The sequence below is a fragment of the Carlito syrichta genome, unplaced genomic scaffold (assembly GCF_000164805.1).
Source record: "Carlito syrichta isolate Samal-C Ts95f unplaced genomic scaffold, Tarsius_syrichta-2.0.1 Scaffold308685, whole genome shotgun sequence".
NCBI lineage: Eukaryota > Metazoa > Chordata > Mammalia > Primates > Tarsiidae > Carlito > Carlito syrichta.
The window spans coordinates 395,299-419,111 of record NW_007252781.1 but is presented as its reverse complement, the minus strand read 5'-3'; the positions used below and the strand labels follow the sequence as shown (position 1 = coordinate 419,111).

Here is a 23,813-nt window from a genome sequence, read left to right as displayed (position 1 = left end):
TCCCAGCGCCTCCCATTCTGTGACTGCACCCTGTAGGCATTTTGGTTTTCTGCAGGATTGTTCCATCCTTGCCAGCACCTCCTGACCCCTTTCTCCCTTCGGGCAGCCTCTCTCCCTCTTTGAGATTGGGTCTTTTCAGGTCCAGGCTCTGCTTTTGGAAGGGCCAGTTGAGCAGAGCACCCTGTCCATCTCCTCTGTGGCTCCTCTTCACATTTACTTTGTCACCTTTAACATCTCCTTCAGCCCATTTCTTAAGCCTGGTAGTTTGGCAGGTGGCTTTGCCAATCCAAGGGATGCCCTATCTCCCTCACACTGCTCCTGGAAAGATATCTGATTTTCATAGCCATTCAAGGGGTTTGAGTTACCAGTTTCTGATTTGGCTGAGAGGGTGTCCTGGGCTTCGGAGAATAGGTGGGATCTTTGGAATGGTGAGAGACATGCAGAGCCATGCATGGCCAGGAACAGGAAGGCCAGGCAAGGCGAAGATGTCTTTCCTATAGCACATATGCCACATATTTTTTAAAGGTACTTTTTTTCCTATTGGATACTTTTTTGAAAGGTGGTATATATTTTGTTTTAACGTGTCAATATTTAGAATAGCTGGAAAACAAGCCTTTGTTATTCTCTAACCTTATAGAAAATAATCTCAGTTGCCAACTTAAAAATGTATGTGCACGCCCCCAGGAGGTGGGTACATGGTATTTCAAGATTCTTTCAAGGGTAAATTGAGCAAAAGAGGCTGAAGATAACCTGCAGAGACTCCAGGAAAAGGAACCAGACTGTGATGAGGGAGGGTGAGAAGAGGGTGGTGTTAATGTGTCAGTTTTTGAAACTTTGATAATAAGTTGCTGATGGATATGAAGATTAGGCCCCTGGGACATCAGAAAATTGGGAAACCATTTGAAATAGGATAAAAAAGATAAATTGGTATCCTAGTGTCAAAAAGAGGGGGGTTGCCAATCTAGTTTTGCCAACAGAGTGGTCTTTCACTTTTACTGCCTTTCAGCTATTTGACCACTCTGCAAATTGCTGAAAACTAATAATAATGCAAACGATTCAATTCTTGTCCACAGAAATGCCATTTAATGGCTGGTGAAGTACCACTGATCATTGTCCTGCAGATAGACCTCTTCTGCATTTCAAAATCCCTTGCTTCCTGTGGGGGGTGGGGGGAGGGTGAGTGTCTGCGTGTGTATGTATGTATGTGTGTGTGTTTCTTGGAACTTTCTTTAAACTAATTTTAACATCTTTTTGCTCACTCATTAATTAGTAAGTTAAATAAAAATTATTGGCAGGTGTTAATTTTGTATGAGAGGTGTTATTTTACTTTTTAAAAAATCCTTTAATGGGACCTAGATCTAGAACGCAAATAGAGATGGGAGACATTGGAGTATCAATGGTAGTTGAAGACAGGAACTGGATGAAGTAACCCAGGAAGAATGTGTCTATAAAAAAGAGGAAAAATAAAAAATTTAATAAAAACTGATCATAGGAAAGAAGTAAAAGTTAAAAAAAAGCTATCTGTTCCATCTGTACACCCACTAATGTTGCTATTAAAAAAGCTCAAAAGGGTTTGTAAGGACAGATTTTTAAAGAATTTGTAGGGCAGTGGTTCTGAGTGGACTGAGAAGAAGGTTGAGGAAGCCTAGGGTACCAATTAGTTCTTACTGGATGTGTATTTTGTAAAGTAATTCAACAGACATCAAATACAGAATAATTAATATAAAGTGTATCAACTCAGTCGATATCCTGGGAGAAATTTTACTTAAAATATGCTTACCAATTATGTGATATTTGACAGCTCTGTTGTTGCCAGCATCCATATCATAGGCCAAAACAGTATAGACAACTTCTGGCTCTTGGTTTTCCAGAACCTCAATGTCGTGAGTGGGAACAATAAACTTTGGTGCATGATCATTTTCATCTTCAACAGTGCAGAGAATTGTTGCGGTGCTGGACAATGAAGGAACTCCCCCATCTCGCACAAGCACTGATATGGAACACAAAGACAGCATGAATTGTGGCCTTTAATTCATACCTAAAAGATATTGTTCTAATTAGACAGAGTCAGACTAATTAGGCAGCACTGGATCAATAATGTTTTATTTAAAGACACCCTATGGAAATGCAAATTTTCACCACTGATTTCTTTTTTTTTCTTTTGTTTTAGCATAGTCAAAGGATCCTTTACCTCGAAGAGTGAAGACTTCTTGAACTTCTCTGTCAAGCGTGGTAGTTGTTACTACCTCTCCAGTGTCAGAATTTATCTCAAATAACCCAAATGAAGAACCTGGCATGATTTCAAACTGAAGCTTGGAATTGATTCCTTAAGGAAAATATAAAGAAAAACTTAGCAATTATCCCTTTGAAAGTCATTCATCCACCTTCCTATTCCTTTTCCTTTAAACATGTTAGGTCATAGATGAAAAAAGCAAGATTCTTAAGCAGCCTTCAAATTAAGGTATAAGAACAACTCTTTTGGCTGTTTCTGCCAAATAAAAGCCTCATGGGCTGAAATGCTTGATTTTCAAAAGTCTTATGAGACTTCCCCACAGTGAATGCTTTGGATTTTTTCCTTCCCATAAAAAATTTCTTATGAGTGTGCAACTCTACAGCATATTCCTAATTACTCCTTCTAACACCCCTGGTTGTGATTTAATGACATAATTGTAAGCTTGCAGAGCAAATGACAATTTTGGTAGATTGACCCTCTATTTAAAAGCCTGTGCTCAGTAATAGTACTCTGCTTATTCTCAACCTCAAGAGGCAAGCACATGGAGGTGCTTATATGTGTATTTTTGTTTTGTTTTTCACTTAGTATTCTGCCTTCTATCTGGAGTGAGAAATGTGGTGCCACATTATTACACATTTTGAAAATAATTCTTCCCATATTTTTGTGGTTTTATTTCTCCCCTGAGAAAAGTATCATGTCATTTCCTTCACTGTTTATGAAGATCATTCATACCATCAATTTTAATGAGTTTATTCCATGCCATTGCAGTTTATTTGCATTTTACACAATTCCTTTCAATCATTTCCCTATGTTCTTTTCTTAACTGACAAGAATTTTAGGTAGAGATATAATGCTCAGAATTTATAGTGTTATATTTTAATAGAAGATGAAATATTGTTCTTTTGGCCTTAAGAGAAAAGCTAAATCACAAATTTCCATCTTGCCAGTCTTAAAAAGTAAATTTTCAAACCATTATGTTCTAGTGGATATGGTATAGGACTAAGAGCTGGAAGGAGTGGACTATAATTCTAGCTTTACTTAAGAATGAATGTGCATGTTTCTTACTATATCATCTAGAGGAGAAATATAGAAATATATGAGATATAATCTGCTAGCATTTTAATGACCTTGAGAAAAAAGTCTAATAAAAAAGGATCGATATATTTAATATGACAGGACCATACATCACCAAAATGTTTCATTCTATCATTAGGCATATTATTAAATTACTGATTATTATTAAAGACTTATAATAATTATTTTGGTCACATAATGATCATATAACCTATTTCATAGCCAAGACAGAATTTCTAAAATTCCAGTTGACTAGGATTTGTTAGTCCTGTCTATATCTGCCCACATTTAAAAAAATGGGAGCAATATAATATATCGACTCTCCTTTTCCTTAAGAAAAGTGAGCAACATCAGGTTCTAAGCACAGTGCTATATGCCAAAGACAGAGAGGTGAGTCAAACAGATGTGGTTTGGCCCCCATAGAACTTATAGGGACCTATTAATTTTTAAATAAACTCACTCACTTCCCATATGATTTTATTATATGTTATAAATAAAACCAAATATTACATATTTGTATTATACATTATAAAATGTGATATTCCGGGAGTGCCACAAAAAATGTATACACATTTTAAGCAATGTTATCTATGTATTACTTTTTGAAGGTGAATTGACTTATGGTAACAATGTGTAGTATGACGTTTGCTCAAAAGATGGCATTAATCAAATGAATGCTAGCGTCCCATACGACAAGCAGGTCAAAGAAAATGGCAGAAGCACACTTGTCATTCAAGGAGAACAAGACCATTTGAAGTGGTATTTGAAATTTGACAACGTTGTGGACGTACAATGACAGTGGAAGCATGAGTATGCAACAGAACCTCCAAAACACCTAACAACTGTACCCATTCGTGATGTGTTTGAGATGCATGGTACTGTGTGTGACGTGCACAAGGGAAAATCCAGGAGGCCTCGCATAGCAACAAGTTCTGCAGTAGTTCGCCATCATCAGAAGTGTCTGGACACTGATGGTAACCACTTAGGGCACCTCCTGCAATGGCAGAAGTCGAACGTGACTTGTATTCATCTTTTGTTATGGCATATATTATTACAATTTTAATACAGCTTTTTCCTTTCTTAAAATGTGTATACATTTTTGGCATCCTCTGTATTATCCATTTTAAATTATCAACATTTGCCAAACCTAGAAAATGTCTTCAAGTGCTTAAATATAAACTCAGATCTTTACACTTTCCCTTCCTCCCATTGTTCCCATTACCCTTTCATGTGCTTCACCGCTGTATTCAATATTTCTCTCTTTAAAAACTTACAGTATTTATTTCTATTATTCTATATAGCATTTTCCCTAAGATAACAATCCACTCACCCTCATCCTCTTAGTATAGTACTCAGGATAAACAAGATCTTTACTTATAACTGTTATTTGCATACATACATACTTTTTTCATAATCCAAACTTGGAAACCTTTATGACTTAGATGATAGGAAGTAAATCTAAAGTATTTTACTGGGGTTCATTCAGAATTTAATTAGTGTCTGGTTTCTTACTTATCACACCCTTATAATTCTCCAGAAAGAACATAGTGTCATCAAACTTAAGAACTAAAAAAATTAAAATTAAAAAGAGATTAGTCAGTCTCATTCCATCACCTCACTAAGAAAATTGGTTATCTGTATCTGAAGATATTTAGGAATATCCTTATGACACACACTTCCTGAAGGGTATGTGTGTGCACGCGAGTGTGTGTTTGTGTGTGCCTTCATGCCTGGTGAATGCACACATGCCTATATCTGCTCTTAGACCTCAAGACCGGCAGTCTCATAATCTTTTAATTTCTCCCACTCTGGGATTCCTGTCTTCAATTCATTTACTTCCCTCTCCATCCCAGTCCCACAAACTATCACTTTAGCCACCTTCCATAGTTCCTCAGTTGCTATGACTTTTTGCCAAAGATGCCCAGCAAAGCCTCAGCCCAGGATTAACTTGTTCATGTCTCTGCTCCCTTTGAATATTCAACAGACGACTAGAGTTGGAGGAAATTTCACAATTGCATGGCTTTGAAGCCCCTGAATAGCCACTGTATTTGGCAATCTTTCCATGTCATCTTGGTCTCCCCTCTCTTGCCCAACCACCTACTGGCTCATTCTCACAGGTCACTTCCCTTTCTAGTACCCAGTGAGAAAAGGGGCACTGGGAGAGGGCTCCTTCCACTTCTGCATCTATATTCAATTCTACCCCTGCTTTTTGTCTCAACAGTGAAGATAATTCCCCAAACACACTCTCTTAGAATTTTTCTGTCAGCTCTAGCCTTTCTCCTAAAATTTTTCCCCTTGAATTATATTCTTCTCTGGATAAAAGAATTAAGCTTCCCCCCCTTCTTTTTTATAGTCAACTCTCCTTTAAAAAGTACAATCCAGTCTCTGCAGCTAACTTCAAACCACTGCCCTTCCCAGCTACTCTTTCTATGGTGACCAGTGACCTTCTGGTTATAAAATCTCCTAGCCATTTCTAGTTTTTACCTAACTTGTCTTCTTTGTGGCATTATATATTGCTGCCTGTTGTTATTTAAAAAAAAAAACAGAAAGGAAGGAAAAAAATAAGAGAGAATGGAGAGGGAAAGAATACAAAAATAAATCTTTTTTGAGGGGGTTCTCTATAGGATATTTTTCTCCTCCTTCCTGGAGTCAGTGCATTAACTGGTACGCTGGCCACATCATCATCTCACTCTACACAGTCATGGCTTCAGTTTGCACCCATATGCAGATGACTCCCATGTATCTGTACTGAGCTCCAGTTACTTCTTTGGTTCATTTGTTCATTCATTCGTATGCAATGCACATATAGTGGGCGTCAGACACTAGAAAGATATCACTAAATAGTTATCTTGGTCCTTAGAGTTCCACTCTGGTGGGGAGACAATAAAATCAATAAGTTATAGAAAGTGTGATAGGATATAGAAAATCACTGAGGAAGTAGATCAGGGAAGACTTATTCCAAGTAATTTGTTTATTAATTATCTAATTCAATAAACACACAAAGAAAGTAATAACAGGTGCCAGGGCTCTGTGCCAAGTGCTAAGAACATAACTGTGAGTAAAAAAGACAACTTTCTACCCTCCCAGTTATAGCACTGGATACAGATCAGAAAGCTGGCTATTATGATTCCACGTAGTAAGACATGACTGGATGAGCTGAGTTGCTTTTGGTATAACCTGAGACCCTAAAGATGAATAGGAGTTAACAGATCAGAGGGAAGAAAGTATTGGAATGCTTTCGATACAAAATCCAAATAACTCATCACAGCCCACAACGCCACTTACAATGTGGGCTCTGCTTATTTTCCCAGCCTCTTCTGGACTCTCCCCTTTGCTCTATTCTTGGTCCACAGGCTCTGCCTCTTATTCTCTGTACAAGCCAAGTTGCTTTCTGCCGGGGCCTCTGCAGTGGCTTTCCCCCAGGTTGCTTCTCCCTCAGTTCCTTACACGGTGCACTAGTTATCACACCATTGTGTCTCAGATCCAAATCTGTGCTTCTATGCTCTGCCCTGTGATGCTGGGGCTCGGGGTCTGAAAACCACAGCTCTCCATCATCAGCTGTCTCCCTCCTTAGGCTCTGCCACAAGGAGGCACTAGGAGGAGACAGAGTCAGAAGGAGAAGAAATGAGCTTTCCTTCTTCCTAGTTGCTTCCTGTTCCTGTCAGCAATGCTACTCGGACTCCCTGCACACTCGCAGAACCAGGCACTCCAATGCCTTCTGTCATGTTCCTATAGGTTCCTATAATCCAAACCTCTTCTCCTTGTTTCCCAGTGTTAGGGGTGGTAGTTGATTCCTAGAGTTATTATTATTATTATTATTAGTAGTAGTAGTAGTAGTAGTGGTAGTAGTAGTAACCTCAGTATTCCCTTTTTGTTCACTCAGCTATCCAACACCTATACTGTATTATAGCATCTAGACTCCCTAACTGATCATGACTGATAGAGTTCCCAGCACTGGTATTGGTTCTCAGAAAATAGGGTCTCTGATATTAGTTGGTTATATCTTTGGCCTCGAAATGCAGTGCTGAGTTCCTTGCTTGTGGGAAATAGAATACTAGTACTTCCACACTTGGGGTGATATCATGATTAATTAAGTTATCAAATGTGTTTCATTGTGATGAGGTGACTATTAAAGGACTCAAATTTCTTAGAGAACCAAGTGGCACTGATTTTGACCACATAATAATAAAAAGGAACATAATACCTGTTTTTCAATGTACTAGGAACTTATGAAAAGAAAGTTACAAGCCAAAGCTTTAAACTTGCAGCTCCAGTCATGGTTAGAAAACTTGGGAGCTCCTATGAGCATCCTAAAATTACTCTCCCTAAAGATCAGACCCAAATTGCATAGCAGATATAATAGGTAACTTGCAAGGAAATGATGATTCACAAGAATACCCATAACCCGAGTTAGATTTCAACATATCGCAGCCAAGTGCAAATCCAACTCAGAGATAGCTTATAGTTTCAAAATAATTGGTAACGTTTTTCTAACTTATATTGGCATAAATCAGCAGAATATATGTGAAAATCAGTTCTAAAGATGTGAGCCCCAGAAAGATAAAAATCTAACATTGGTTTAGGATGGATTTATTGATATAGTATATATCAATTGGAGATTCTAAATTTAATGTGTAGTTCATAGAATTGTGCCTCTTTACAGTTTATATGATTGGTTGGATTCAATGGTGGCTTATAATCATTGAGGTTGAGATTCCAGATCTTCCTTTGCATACTATACAGCAAAGAACCCCAAGCTTAAGGAAATGGGGACATTAGAATGTATTTACCATGTATGACATGCCCACCAACCTCCCATCACAACATTTTCCAAGCATTCTGAAGACTTTCCTTGCATTAAGATGCCAGGAAACACATTAGCCAGAGAGTCACCAACATCTTGAGATGCTCTGTGGGGGGCTGTCCTCTGTAAGCTGGGAATGAATATTGGTGTCACTGGTCCAAGGATCACCTTTTGAAATCACCTTTGGATATAGTACTCCATACCATCTGTAAGGACTACAAGAAGTCACTTACTTCCACCCAGCAGGAACAAAAGTATATACGTCTTTATGTAAAGTCTCCTATTGTTGATCATCACCTACCCAGCGAAGATACTGATCATCTTGGCATCCAACAGAATACCACATTGATCAACTACTTTGATGAAATCATGATAATTGGATCCGATGAGTAGAAAGCATGTAACTTAGCTGTCTTAACTAGATGTATGTATTATATCAGGCAAGCTATAGCCCAGTGGTGAGATCTGGCCTACTCTCTGTTTTTGTAAAGCTCCATTGGAACACAGACACACTATTTATGCTTCTGTCTTGTTACTATGTCAGAGTTGCACAAAATAGATCGTATGGTCCACAAAGCCTAAAATATTTACCATCTGGTCCTTTACAGGGATAACTTTTGCAGAGCCCTGTCCTAGAGGAAAGTGTGGGAGAGTGATAGGATTTGAAAACAGGCAAGCACATTGTTAACTAAAAGGAACAGAACCTTATTCCCTTATCCTCAAACTATGGTGAATAATAAAGAATTTAGGTCAAGGGAGCATTATCTTGAGATTTACTTTTTAGGAAGATCATTTTTTATGTAAATCCTCAAGTGCACAATGCCCATATACTCAGGCATTTCTAAAGCAGAAATAGGATCATGACTGGTTGACTGAATTAGGGAATAAATTCCAAAGAATGAAGGCAGCTTGAGGTAGCTCATGTCACAAATGCTTCTCAGATTTATTGAGCTCCTGTGTCTTACCTTGTACTATCCTAAAAACTTGGGATAAAAGTATGTAAAATATCCTGGACCCAGGAGAAGTTCACAGCCCACAGAAAAAGTAGACAAGTAAATAATTATATGATTATAACACTATGTATTAAATGTAATAAAAAATATATCTCAATGTTTTAACAGTGATTACCACTGAGTAAAATTATGATTAGTCCTTAAACTTTTTTACTGGTTTATTTCTTGAACTTTCAGCAAAGGCATTTAAAAAGGAAATTTACATAGATAAAATTTATGCAGAGAGGCCCAATCTTATATCTACAAAAGGCAAGCAGAACAGTACTCAGGGACTAGCAGAAGTATGACAGCCTAAGTAGGTGGTGACTTCAATTAGCAAGCTGTTTCTGACTTTCTCTAGCAAATGTTTCATAGCCGCAGGTTGGGAAATTGAAACTTTGAAGTGAACTATCTAGCCCATCTCTAGATCCCTCTTTTGGGACTTTGGTGTAATCAAAGTTGTTAGAATTGGGGCACAAAGGAAGATTGACTTGGGCCTGAGTCCTATGTGACTCCTTGTGCACCCCTAGATTATTGAGTTGAATCTTAAATGGTGGGCAAATGCTATTGGTGAAAGCATGAGGAAGCTGTCTATGAGTAACTACTAATAAAGTGTGCAGGAACAGGTGATGGATATTTTACCTGAGTATGTGATACAGGAGAAATATCACTCCATAAAGAAATTGATTTCAAAAATGAATACACAGTTAATGTGTCTACCAGAGTGATAAATTTTTTTTATTAAATGCCATACCTTCAGATGCTTTAGCATCCTTATGCTTTATTATTTGGTATATGCATAAATAACTCTCCTTCTAATGGGTGTACAGGATGGTACCTGATAGCTTCCTATGAGGATAAAGCCATCAGCCTAGTAGAAACATTCCAAAGGCGAGGGCAAGGAACCTCTATTTACCACATTCATTAATGCTAAGACATATTCTTTTTCACATTTTAACTTTTCTAAAGTTAGGTCCATCTTGCAATTAATGGTGTCATAGGTTTGATGAAATACTGTGTTTCTCCCTGACTCAAAGTATAAACTTGAAGGGTACAGTTGTACATCTAGTGCAGCATGGGAAATCCCAGAAAACCAGACATAAAGTTTATTGAAGATGACCCCAGATAGAGAATACGTGTTTCGCAAGAGAGAATAACATCTTATTAACTAATTCTGTATTTCCGTGTGGCAATGAACTGTTACATTATTTTGTGTTCAACATCTGTGTACAAATGCATGAGCCAAAAGTGAGTCATCTTCCCTGGTGAGGCACCCTTTCCTCCTGGGAGTGGGGAAGGGCACCACAGGGGTAGATCTTTCTGCACTAACAATGGAGCTCTTGTTGGTGGTACCAAATGCTGTAGCAGTTTTAATACCTTAGCTAAAATCTGGTAGTTGTTTTTTTCCTTTTAATACAAGAAGAAACTCCTGTTAGAACTAGTGTGAGTCATACATCATAAACATTCAGTGCTCAAATCCCTGTGGGTTTTGAATGGCAAACAACACTTAAAAATGTTCGCTTACGTTTTTAAGAACTGCAGTGTAGAATGCTAGGAAACATATGTTAAGCTCTCTTGTATTAAGTAATGCTCTAGTATTTTAAAAAATACATACTATAAAGTAAGCCATTCATAAATTCCAGCACGATGCCAGTTATGTTAAAATCTTGACTACGTCATTTAATGCTCATGCATAATTCTATTTCATTGTTTTAATCCAATAAGCAAAAAAGAAAAAAATGATTTCAGGAAAATATATTCAAAACACACGCATATACACAAATATTCACATGTATTTACATAACCACCGACCTAACAGATTTGGCCTCATTAAAAACACTGAGATTTCCAGTAAGTCAGAAATGTCTCCAAAACATGTAAGGATACATGAGACAAAGATGTTAGTGTGGATTTCAAACATCCATTAATGCAAAGCCAGAAAAACAATAATTTTGCATCTAAATCCTTGGTTGGCAAACCATAACTCTAGAATAATAAAGTTTCAGTTCAGTTATAATTAACAGGTTGCAGACTATTCATTCTAAAAGAAAATAACATTAACACTAGGCAACTTGACAGTAAAAATCAAAAGAGTATATTTATGGTAATCATCTTTAGCTGACACATGCAAAATTTAAGATAATTTTTTTCTTCCTCTTCAAATATTAAAGCAAAAAAACCCCTTTCATCAGATTCCATTGCAAAAAAATGAAATTCATCAAGGCCAAGGGGAGGCATCATTTTACATACCTTAATGAGTGCTAAATCAACGATATCTGCAATAGGTTCAGGGTATGTCTGTATACTTTGGGAAGTGGTTTTTGTGTTGCCCAGTGCCCTGTATTGGTCTGCTTACAACAGAGAACATTCTAAGAGAACTTTACTGAAGGGTAATTATTGTGAAACACAAAGTATATTCTCCATTTTTTCTAACACTCTGAAAACAAATACTGCCAGAAATGTGCTAAATAAATTCTCTCAGCACAGATTGGAATAAACAGTTGTTAGCATGTTTCAGTCTCGCCTCTTTGAGCTTAATAAGAAAACTCTTTGATCACACTGCCCCACTCTGGTCAAACAGAGAAAGTTAGGTTAGCCCTCGGAAAGAGTGTTCATAGCGCACACACACACACGCACACACACACACACACACACACACACACGCACGCACACTCTCTCTCTCTCTCTCTCTCTCTCTCTCTCTCTTTCTCTCTCTCTCGTATAAAGAATTAAAGGTTTAAACTTTCAAACAGGGTAGAGCATTCACACAGTATATAATTTAGCTGAAAATCTCAAGTAAATGCATTTTTTTGCCCCTTGAATTAACAATGTATGGGTAAATGCTATTGTTAATACTATTATTTCCCCCAAAATCTATTACAATTCTTATGAGATTAGAACAAAATATTATATTGATATGTAATGCCACTTGCTATATACAAATGTAAATTTACAAAGACCAGATTAATAAATTATTTCTACTAATTAAGATGAAAAAATTCAACATATGCTGCTAATAGAAAATACTGCTCTGTAATTTTTATAATTATTTTATCTAAAATAAACAGAACATTAAGGTTATTGAACTTCAAATGCCAAAAGGGTCAAAGTGATATTGTAAAGCAAGACTAAGAAATGTATAAATTCCTCACCACAGTAACTATTCACTCCAAAGTCTGCACATAGTGGTTGAGACAACAGTAATAATAATAATAGTGATGGAAGTTAACATTCATTAGCCACTTATTGTGTTAGATACACTAGTCTAAGATCTTTACATGCAATAACTCATTCATAATTATCACAGAATTATAAATTGGGCACTGTTATTATCTCCATATTACAGATAAACAGAGAAACAGAGAGGATTAGAAATTCGTTCAAGATCACATAGCTTCTGCTATGCCATATTTAGAGAAAATAATGAACCATTTGTCTTCTTGTACTTAACATATCTATTACACTCAGAAAGAAATGTGATGCTGTGTCCATATTGCTATTATCAAGATCAAATCAACAAACATTAATTAGGTGTGTATCACTCTGATATATGAGGGGGGAAACCCAAAAGAAAAAAACAAGAATTGTCTTTTTGGAGGGCAGGAGGGCAAAATCCTTGTAGTACAAGCTTTCTCCACTAGGAATGTTTTTAGGAACCCATCTGCATCAGTGTACCGGCTAGTGTTGTGAGAGGCTGGGGTTGGCTTCAGTGAATTTTTTTGGAGATTCATTCAGCGTGTTTGCCCATTTCATGATGGGTGATTTACATGTGCACCTGTCCACACCATGCTATCCTCATGCCCCACCCGATCTCAACCTGAGTGACTTTTTTTGTTTCCCCAGATGAAAAACTTCTCAAAGGGAAATGTTTTGCTGATGCAGAAGGGGTGAAACAAAAAACAAAAGCACTAAAACGCATCAAAATTGAGGAGTTCAAAAACTGTTTTGAGCAATTGAAAAAGCATCTTGATGTGCGTGTTGCATCAAACAGAGAGTACTTTGAAGGTGACTGAAGTGTAAACATGTAAGAATAAATACACAATTGTTATAAATAAATTCCGGGTTTTGGGGACCCTTTCTCATAAACAATAACAAAGATAATACAAGCAAATCTTATATAATGTGATATATACATTATCTTTACACGTGTATGTGTTTCTATGTGTATGTAAAATCAAGAAGTATTAGAAGTCTAAGATAACTAGCAATTGTTCATCTTTTTCTGGGCCATAACTATTTTAAATTATGTCAATTGTAATCTTCAGTTTGTTTGTGTTTTTTAGCATTAAATACCTAGTTTCTGTACTTTTAAATTACCTGAATCTCTGTCCATAGCTTCAACCTTCGTGACAAATGCCCCTGGACTTTGGTTTTCTTTAACAGAAGCTTCATACAGGCGCTGCTTAAATACTGGTGCCTCATCATTGATGTCAAGAACAGTAATTGTCAGAGTCTGAGATGAAGAAAGTGCCGGTATGCCATCATCCAGTGCCAGAAGGGTCAGAATGTGCTGGGGTTTTATTTCATAATCCAAAGGACAAGTTGTAGTTAGTAAGCCTGTTTTTAAAACAGAAGATAAGCAATATATAACGAATATTCTTTACAGAAGTCATGCTCATTCCACCGATGTCTAACTTCTCTAACTTGATAAAAACTCAGAAATTTTAATTGCTGAAGAATGAATTGTATAAAACTGTCTTTAAATTTATATATTATCTAGAATACAAAGTAAACACTTCTCACCAGAGTAAAGTCATCCCAATTTAAAATATAAGGATGAATGACCATTCCAAAATACTCTCTTATACAATTATCTACTGAGAGGACTACATTAAAATTATTTATCTTCCCAACATCTACCTTCTTTTTAAAAAATATCTAGAATAATAACAATATATATATCTTTGTGTCACATACTACCACATGTTTAAAAGTGACCATGTTACAAAAATGTGAGTATGGCTGCATTCTTTAGACATTTGATTTTTGCTAAAGAGTCTCTTTATACTTACTTTCCATTAACTCTCTCTTAAAAAAAAAAAAAAGAACAAAGATGTTATAACCCAAACAAAAAATTTCATGAGTAAAACATGCCTCTATCCCACTGCCATTTGAGCATATATCCATAGAAGTAAAATATAATAAAGACTTGCACACAGATAGCCATTCTATGATTCTAACTGCCAAATTTCTTTTAGGATTGCTGTTTATACCTCTCAACCTATAAGAATTTTTCTGGAAGTAATTAAAGGTGTCTACTGAATCAGATTTTATAGTTTTTCAATAATTCCTCATCACTTTATATTTCATAGCCATAAGCCACTGAATATCTCACTATGTCTTCTTTCTAAGAAATATGAGCCTTGTGAGAGGAAAAACATCCCATTGCATATGAACGCATTTGGCAATTATCATTTTATGTCTTTGAAAAGCATTTGCTCTGAAACAGTCCCTGCAATTGCTCAAGTGATTCATGATACCTGTAATACTGAAACACAATTCTAATTTTATCCATCTTTTTTAACAACCTGAAATAGACCTTACTTAGCTATCTTGGAAAACATTCTAGGTATTGTTGAAACAGGTCCCTGGAGAGGCCCAGCTCCAGCAGATATCAGGAGTGTGTGTCTGGACTATCTCTCTGTCAATTGGGCATTTAGGTGGTGGCCATGCATGCCTCAGAATGAAACCATATGTACAGGATTTAATAAATATTTTGATGAAAATTTCCAACAGAATATAGCCAGAATATAAACATGGCTTCCAAATCTTCCACATTCAATCCCATTCCAAATAATGTTTTTACTAACAGTTGGGTCAAATGACATACATCTGAAATTTTTTTCTAAGTTTCATGTAGAAATTATTTTTTTAGAGATGATAGTTCATTAATTTTTCAATATCCCATCAAAATCAGGTAGAGGAAAGTTTATTTTTTAATTCATGTGACTAAAAATTTGTACATATACTCTTTCATCAAACTACAAAAAAACTTATAGAAGATGTTATCTGGCAACAGGGTGGCAGCAAGGTAAGTGAAGTGACAATGAGTGACACTTCTGTAGAGTACCTGATTGTGAATAAACACTTCTGGGGGATAAAAAAAGAAATGTTACAAAATGTAATGTCCAAATGGATTCAACCATTAAAAATATATATTATTTTTAATGATTCACAAATATATGTTTGTATGATCTTAAAGATAAGTTTCTATTCCAAGTTTTTTGAAAAATGCTGATTTGTCATGTTCCTACCTTAATTCATTTTCGGCACCATTTCCGACCATGCAAGAACCCACAATGGGGGCAAAGAAGTTTGCTATGGTTTGTTCAGCTCATGAAATGTGAGCTATCTACAAAGCATAGTTAATATTTACAATCAGGCTAGTTAAAGTTGCTTCTCCAAATACAACCTCTGTGCCTATCATACAAGTTAAACAACATAACAAATCAAAATTCTTTTAAAGCATATGTATCTTGAAAGCTATCATTTAAGAGAGGAAAATGAAAAAGAGAAGTGAAAGCAAGTGATGGGAGAATTTAAAGTGGTAGGAAAGAAAGAACAGGCATCCAAGTCAGAAAATAAAAAATAAAATTATTCCTGTTTGCAGATGATACAATCTTATATATTGAAAACCCTGAAGACTCCACCAAGAAACTGAATTTATTTATTTGGAACAAATACATTTATTTAGAACAAATAAATTCAGTAAAGATAAGGATACAAAAATCAACATGCAAAAATCAGTTGCATTTCTAAACATGGGCACGGAACTATCTGAAAAGGAAATTAGAAAAACAGCCCTATTTACAATAGCACCAAAAAAGAATAAAATACTTAGGAATAAACTTAGCCAAGGAGGTGAGTACCTTGTTTACTGAAAACTACAAGACATTGAATAAAGAAATTAAAGACACAAATGGAAAAGACGTTTGTGATTATAGAATGAAAGATCTAATATTGTCAAAATGTTCATACTACCCAGAGTGATCTACAGATTCAATGTAATTCCTACAAAATCCCAATGGTATATTTTGCAGAAACAGAAAAAAATAATTCTAAAATGTATATGGAATCTCAAAGAACCCCAAGTAGTCAAAATATTCTTGAGAAAGAACAAAGCTAAAGATATCACATTTCCTGAACTTTAAGGCATATTACAAAGGTACAGTAATCAAAATAGTATGGTGCTGACATAAGGACAGACATATAGACTAATGGAACAAGGTAGAGAGCCCAGAAATAAATCCACACATATATAGTCAACTGATCTAGGACAAAGTTCAGAAATACACAATGGAAAAAATAATCTTTTCAACTAATGGTATGGGAAAACTGCATATCCACAGGCAAAAAAATGAAGGTGCACCCTTATACTATATTGAAAGTAAAATGTATTAAAGACTTAAATATAAGCCCTGAAACTATAAAAGTCCAAAGGAAAACACAGGAGACCTTGGTCTTGCAATGATCTCATAAATATGACAATGAAAGCCCAGGATACAAAAACAAAAATAAACAAAGGAAAAGGAAAAGTCAACCCACAAAATGGGAAAAATATATTTGCAAACCATATCTTTGATGAACAGTTAATATCCAGAAGATAAAAATCCTATAACTAAATATGAAAAAATCACAAATAACCTGATTTTAAAATGGGCAAATGTATGTCTTTTTTCTCCAATACAAATAGCCAACAGATATATTCAAAAAAACTCAATGTCACTAATCATCACAGAAAAGCAAATCAAAACCACAATGTGCTACCACTCACACATGGATACTATTATTTTTTTTTTAAAGATAAGTGTTGATGAAGATGTGGAGAAATTGGAACCCTTGCACACTGTTGGTGGGAATGTAAAATGCTGTAGCCCTATACGAAGCAGTATGGAGCTTCCTCAAAAAATTAAAAACAGAGCTACCATATGACCCAGAAACTCCACTTCTTTATATTCATACAAAAGAATTGAAATTAGGATCCTGAGGTAATAGGAGTGCTCCCACATTCACTGCAGCATCCTTCACAATAGCTGAGATGTGGAAACAACCTAAATGTCCATCAGCAGATGAATGGAAAAAGAAAATGTGGTACATTCAAACAACGGAATACAACTCAGCCTTAAACGAGAAAGAGCTTCTAAAATATGTAACAACATAAATAAACCCTGAGGACATTATGTTAAGTAAAATAAGCCAGTCACAAAATGATAGATACTGCATGATTCCACTCATATGAGGTATCTAAAATAGTCTAATTCATGGAATGGTGTCAGAGGTTGGATAGAGGAAGAAACAGGGAGAAATTTTCAGTTTCAGTTAAGCAGGGTGAATAATTTTCAGAGATTAGCTGTACAACCTTGTACCTATAGTCAAAAGTAATGCATTGTACACTTAAAACTTTATTAGAAGTGTAGGTCCCATGTTAGGTTTTTTCTAACTACAAAAACGTAAATATTTTTTGTTTCATATTAAATTTGTTTTTTATCGAGATAAAATTCACTTGCCATAAAACTAACCATTTTAATGTAGACAATTCAATGGCATTTAGTATATTCACACTATTGTGTAACTGTCAACTCTATCTAGTTACAAAACAAAGCAAAACAAAAGTATGTTTTATGTGACATATAGGGTACTGTACCTGATGACTCATCTAGCATGAAAGCTTTGTTTTCATTTCCTGAGAGGATGCTGTATGTTACTTTTCCATTCCTTCCTTCATCTGGATCTTGAGCTGATATGTGGTGTACCAGGGAGCCCACTGTGACATCCTCTTTGACATGGGCAATGGGGAAAGACATGAAAATGGGGCTGTGGTCATTTACGTCCAAAATCACTACTTTTGCCATCAGCGATCTCAATCGCCGGTCTGTCACATTCACAGCCTGATCAGAGGCAGTTACTGTCAGAACGACCATTGGAACACTCTCTCTGTCAAGAGGGGATGCAGTGACTAACGTGCCAAACGAGGGATGGATGAGAAATGGATTCATTCCAGGGGGGTGGGATTCAATGACATATTGTATTCTACTGTTCAAAAAACTGCCATCGCCATCCTTGGCATTGAAGACATAAACCAGAGTCCCTATGGGAACATTCTCCTCCACGCTTATCACAATGAACTCATCCTGGAAAGAAGGGGAATGGTCGTTCTGATCTTCCACATCAACACTAAGGAAGACTGTGCTGTTCAGGGGAGGATTTTTGCTATGGTCTGTAGTAATCACCCTGAAAAGATAATGAGATGTTGTTTCATAATCGAGTTCCTTGGAAAGAAACAAGTCTCCTGTTGAGCTGTCAATTTCAAAGTGACCATCCTTGTCATCCGCAGCAATTCTAAAATGTAATTTTCCATTATGATGTTGTTGAAGATGATCAGGTGACTTTATCAAGCTCATTATTTTTGTAGGCTTCCAGTTTTCTGGTATAACTAAGTGTCTGATATTCTGAGAAATGATTGCTCTCCCTTTGGATAGAGGGACCACCTGAAATAAGAATAAAAGAACTGGTAATTTGTGGTATTTTTAAAACAGTTGAACAATACATGCAGTGGTATTATTTTGGAAGTTAATTCCTTTCATTTGTGTAATATAAATATGTTAATTGCTCATCAAATATATTTTTTGTATTATATAATTCCACTATGTCTCAGAGGATTGAAAATTGCATAATATTTAGGAGATAAGAAACTGCAGAATTGTCCATGTTCCAGTTTGCTGTGATGTCTGAAATGACAGTTTGGCAAGGTGGAGCTATCGTTACACTGAACTGTAGCCTTGTAATTCTTCAAAAGAAATGTGGGATAGCTAGCTCTGTAAATTACTGTAAATACTGGAGACCAATTTATATATAAGGATAACATTTGTGTACATTCAAGTATCATATGTCTTTGAAACAAGAAACTGGTAGTATGACTATGTAGATTTTTCTCTTAACTCACTTATCTTTAATCAATAAAGAATATAATTTGGAAACAGAACTCTTGAAATATATCCTTGATTATTTTATATACATATATTAATATAACTGATTGCCATATGTGTGACATATGACTGGTTAGTGTAATTTTTCCTACTAAAAATACTTGCCACAACTTGTTTGCTCATTGTGATTGAAGTAAAGCCTTAAAATACGACCACAAGTGACATTTCTAAGTTTTAAAAAAATTATGAAAAAAACTATGTGATTTATTATATGGTCGTTTTTTTTACAAACATGTTTCTCCTGTAAATTTATCAGGCTCTTGCAATTACAAATAACTACAAGAAAAGATACCTTGTGTTCAATAATGCAACATAAATGCCCATATAGTGATGAATATCTTGTCAAGAACTATACAAAGCTAATCTACAAAATAATCTGGCTCTAAATCATTTCTCTAGTGATATCAAAAAGGCAAATATATATGAGGAATCATCTCTTTAAATGGTATTCATATTCTATATATTCAAATACATACATATTGGATGTATCTTCAATCTGCACACTTTTATAAGAGTCAAATGAAACTTTCAGACATCTTTCCACATTGTAGGGTGATGACATTACCTGGATATTAATAACTGCCTGTCCTTGAAGAGGAGGCTCTCCCTGGTCACTGGCAACAACAGTCATCCTATAGGAAGGTCTATAATCATATGAAAGTACTATGGTTGTTCTTATTTCACCACTGTTGGCATCAATCTTAAAATGATCAGCACTATCTTCTACACACAAAAAATTGAAGAAATGAATGTTAATTGACAATGTCTAAAACACAGAATCACTTAATATATCTCTGATCATTTGGAAGACTTATTTGCCTTAAGCTCTATAAGTGTTTGAACACAAAAACGACACAAAATACAAACAAGAAACATAAGAGATTTTTAAAAATCTTATTATGGAAAATTTCAAGCAATATGAAAAAGTAGACAGAATGCTATAATGAACTTCTATGAGTCTGCCACCTAGCTTCAATAATTATCAACTCATAGCCAATCTTATTCCATCTATTTCCCATTCATATACTTCTCTTCCCCAATTTCTTTGGAAGCAAGACCCACAATCATATCATTTCTTCTGTATATATTTCAAAATGCATCTCTAAAAAATAAGAGATATTTTTCACATAATCACAGTACCATAGCATACTTTAAAAATTAATAATGATTCACTGATATCATCAACTGTTCAGTAAATTTTTAAAATTTCTAATCATTCCATAAATATCAATTTTTAAATTTGTTTCATTAAGATCAAAATAAAGCCCATATAGTACATACTTCTTCAAAGTATGGATTGTTGCCATCCATCTCTTTATCATATCCTTGTAATTCATTTGTTGAAGAAACTGGATTTTGTATCCTAAAGTTTTCCATGGTCTAGACTTGGGTATTGCATTTTCAACATGTAATTTAATATGTTCCTCTGTCCACTGTGTTTTCCCTAAATTGGGAGGTAGAGCTATAGAACTGATCAGATTTAGGTTTGATTTTTTAGCAAGACTACTTCCTAAACAATGTTTTTCCTTTTATAAGCACAAAACTGGCTGCCTATTGTTTTTTTATGGTGGTCTCCACTGATGCACAGCCTAGATCCACTTAATGACTGTTAAATATTGCAAAGTATAACACAGGTTGAGCATCCCTAATCTAAAAGTCCAAAATCCAAAATATTCCAAAATCTGAAATCTTTTGGGTGCAAAAATGATGCTACAAGTGAAAAATTCTACACCTGACTCATGATGAGCCACAGTCAAAACTTTGTTTCATGCACAAAGTTATAAAACTATATGAGATTACCTTCAGGCTATATGTAGTTAACAAATACATAAATTTCGTGTTTAGACTTGGGTCTCATCCCCAAGGTACCTCATTATTTATATGTAAGTATTCCAAAATCCAAAAGTTGGAACACTTATGGTACCAAGCATTTTGGATAATGGATACTCCACATGTGCTGCATTCTGGTTTATCATCTCTTTTTCATAAATTAGCTGGACTAAAGACAAACTGTCTCTCATTTACTTTTTGGCAACCTAGTGAAACAGTTAACTATAGGTGAGGTACGATAAATGCTTGGTGTTAAACTTTTATTTAGCAATTTTTGAAATAATGGATTGATTCACTAACATCTCTTAATATTCCAACTACGATAAGTAACTTTTTGTCTTGTTTTTGTTTTAGAAACTATTAAGCATAAATTTAAACATATTAGATATGTTTCAATGTATTGCCATTATTATCCATCTTGATGCTCAAATCGTCCCATCACTGAACATTGGAATGCTCTTAAAGATGGTACCTGGGTCTTTTTGACATGATCCTAATAGTCTGGTGACAGAATGGTACAGACTTATCTGGTAGATTTTCTGTCCATAACCTAGAATCAGGTATTTTTCCAAAGACTCCCAGTTTCTTTCAGTAGAAAATGGTTTGGGGAGACAATATTCGGCATGCTAACGGTGTTCACTGTTCCTAGGCTGGTCATTTTTTTCCAGACCTTGTCAGTGGACAGAGAATCCATACATAGACAAACACATTAAAATATATCCTAAGTTCATATTGACACATAATTCAAATTGGGGAGATGGGGCAAGATGGCTACGGAACTGGTTGGAATGTGAGAATCTCTGCAAAAATGAATGTCGGTAAAGACTGTCTGCATGAGTGGGGTGTACTGGTGGGTGAGTGAAAGTCCATCTGAGAGGAGACTCGGGTTCAAGCACCTGTGGCTGTCCTCTGGAGGTGACTGCAACCCACCACTGCACTGAGATTGGAGCCCCCCCATGTGCAGAATCACCTGCCATTCTCAGGGGTCTCTTGAGAGGAGGCAGCAATGAACAGCTGCTCCTCAGCACCTGGCACCTGGCCCACCACATCACCTGTGGCAGCAGGCTGGGCACTAGCAGCAGGAACTGTGAAGAAGGCACGGTGAGGAAATCTGGAACTGAGCCCAGACACCAGTGAGGAGACACCAGTGAGGAGACTGCCATTTTCTCTGTCCCAGGACCAGGCAGAGACCTGTGTTGCCCTGCCCAGCTCTGACCAGCCTCCAACCCGAGACCCAGAAAGTATCTCCTCACTCCTTTGGGATCAACCATCAGACTGGGAGAGACAGATGCCCCCCACCCCCACACCGGAACAGAAACAGACACATCTGAGTTGAGTTGGAGACTTGACAGCAGTGGCAACAGCAGACAAGTAGGGTGAGTCCAGATCTGATTCATCCTCCTCCCACCGAAGTCCACAGGGCATTTGACCCACACTAAGAGCAATCAAATCAGCCTATGCTGAGAGCAGTGGGGACAGTTTGGAGACTGGAAACACTCCCTAATGTAATGGCAGCCCAAAGCACTGGCAATCAAAAGCATGCTTGGAAAAGGAACCTGAAGTTCTAAAAATGGCCACATAGCGAGCTCTTTTTTTTTTCCCTTCTTTCTTTCTTTCTTTCTGTTTTTGTTTACATTTTCATACTTAGTTTTGGTTATTTTACTGATGGTTTTCAGATTTTCTGTTTGTGTGTGTGTATTTTTGAGGGTGAGTACATCAAGAGAGGTTTTTTTTTGTTTGTTTGTATGATTGTATGTTTTTGTTTTTGTTTTGTTTGTCTTTGTTGTTTCCTTGTATATTCATTAGTTGGTGTGCCTCTCTATTTTCCCTCTTCTCTCTCTCCACCTTCCTTTCATCTCCCTACTTCCTTTTTCCATTCTTTACATTTTTCTTATCTCATTTTGCTTTCAAGGGGCAAAATACACACCCACTGCATGGACGGATTGTAAGGCAGTGGGAAGTGGGTTCCTGGGGACCCACACACATGTCAGTGGATACTGAGATCTGCAGATAGCTTCAGAACCACAGCTCCCCTCTTAATCAAATCTCAAAACTTGCAAAAAGCACAGCCCCCAACCCCAGTCTGACTTCAAAATTGAACAAATTCAGAGGAGCTGCAAAAGGAAGAATAGGGGATTAAGCAAATGGAAGTAAATGCCACCCCTACTATCACTGAAAAACAGGATTAAAGAAGGGGGAAAAGGGGGGAGGAAAACCTTCACAAATAAAGAAGAACCAACAGAAGAATACAGGTCTCATATAGAGCCCTGGAAAGACAGCAACTGAAAATACAGACTTCAGAACTCAAACAATGAAAAGCCCCAGAACAACTGGTCACAAACCACAAACACAGATATCAAGATATTAATAGAGAGAATAAATAGAAATGAGGAAAGACAAGAGGAAAGAATGAAGGAGTTGATAAATGAGATGATGGCAATAAAGAATATGGTGAATTAAATAAATAACAAACTGATAAGCATGGAAAGCAGAATTAACTAAGCAGAAGGAAGATTCTCAGAGCTTGAGGACCAAAACATGGAACTAACCCAAATTGTTAAAAACACAAAAAAGAAGCCTAAAAAGACAGAACAATACCTCTAAGAGATGAGCGATTATTTCAAGAGGCTGAACCTAAGATTAATTAAAATCCCTGAGGCAGAGAGAGAGAGAGAGAGAGAGAGAGAGAGAGAGAGAGAGAGAACACCCTGGAACAAACATTCCATGAAATTATAGAAGAAAACTTCTCTCATCTCATCAGAGACATGGCCATTCAAACACAAGAGATTCAGAGAACCCCTGCAAGACATCAAATGAGAATATCAACTCCTAGATATACAGTAATTTGCTTACACAAATTAAGTATAAAAGAAAAAATCCTAAAGGCAGCAAGA

The 23,813-nt window shown here is 36.2% G+C and overlaps 1 protein-coding gene across 1 annotated transcript in view; it reads right to left on the bottom strand.

The window, feature by feature from the left end:
• The window catches only part of DCHS2 (dachsous cadherin-related 2), a gene marked incomplete at its 5' end in the record, with an annotated part of 154,196 nt that overhangs the window by 58,483 nt on the left and 71,900 nt on the right, over positions 1-23,813 (bottom strand). The window contains 5 exon segments of the mRNA XM_008065606.2: positions 1,781-1,990; positions 2,192-2,326; positions 13,421-13,660; positions 17,748-18,591; positions 19,655-19,812. Coding sequence (XP_008063797.1) covers positions 1,781-1,990; positions 2,192-2,326; positions 13,421-13,660; positions 17,748-18,591; positions 19,655-19,812 — 1,587 coding nt within the window.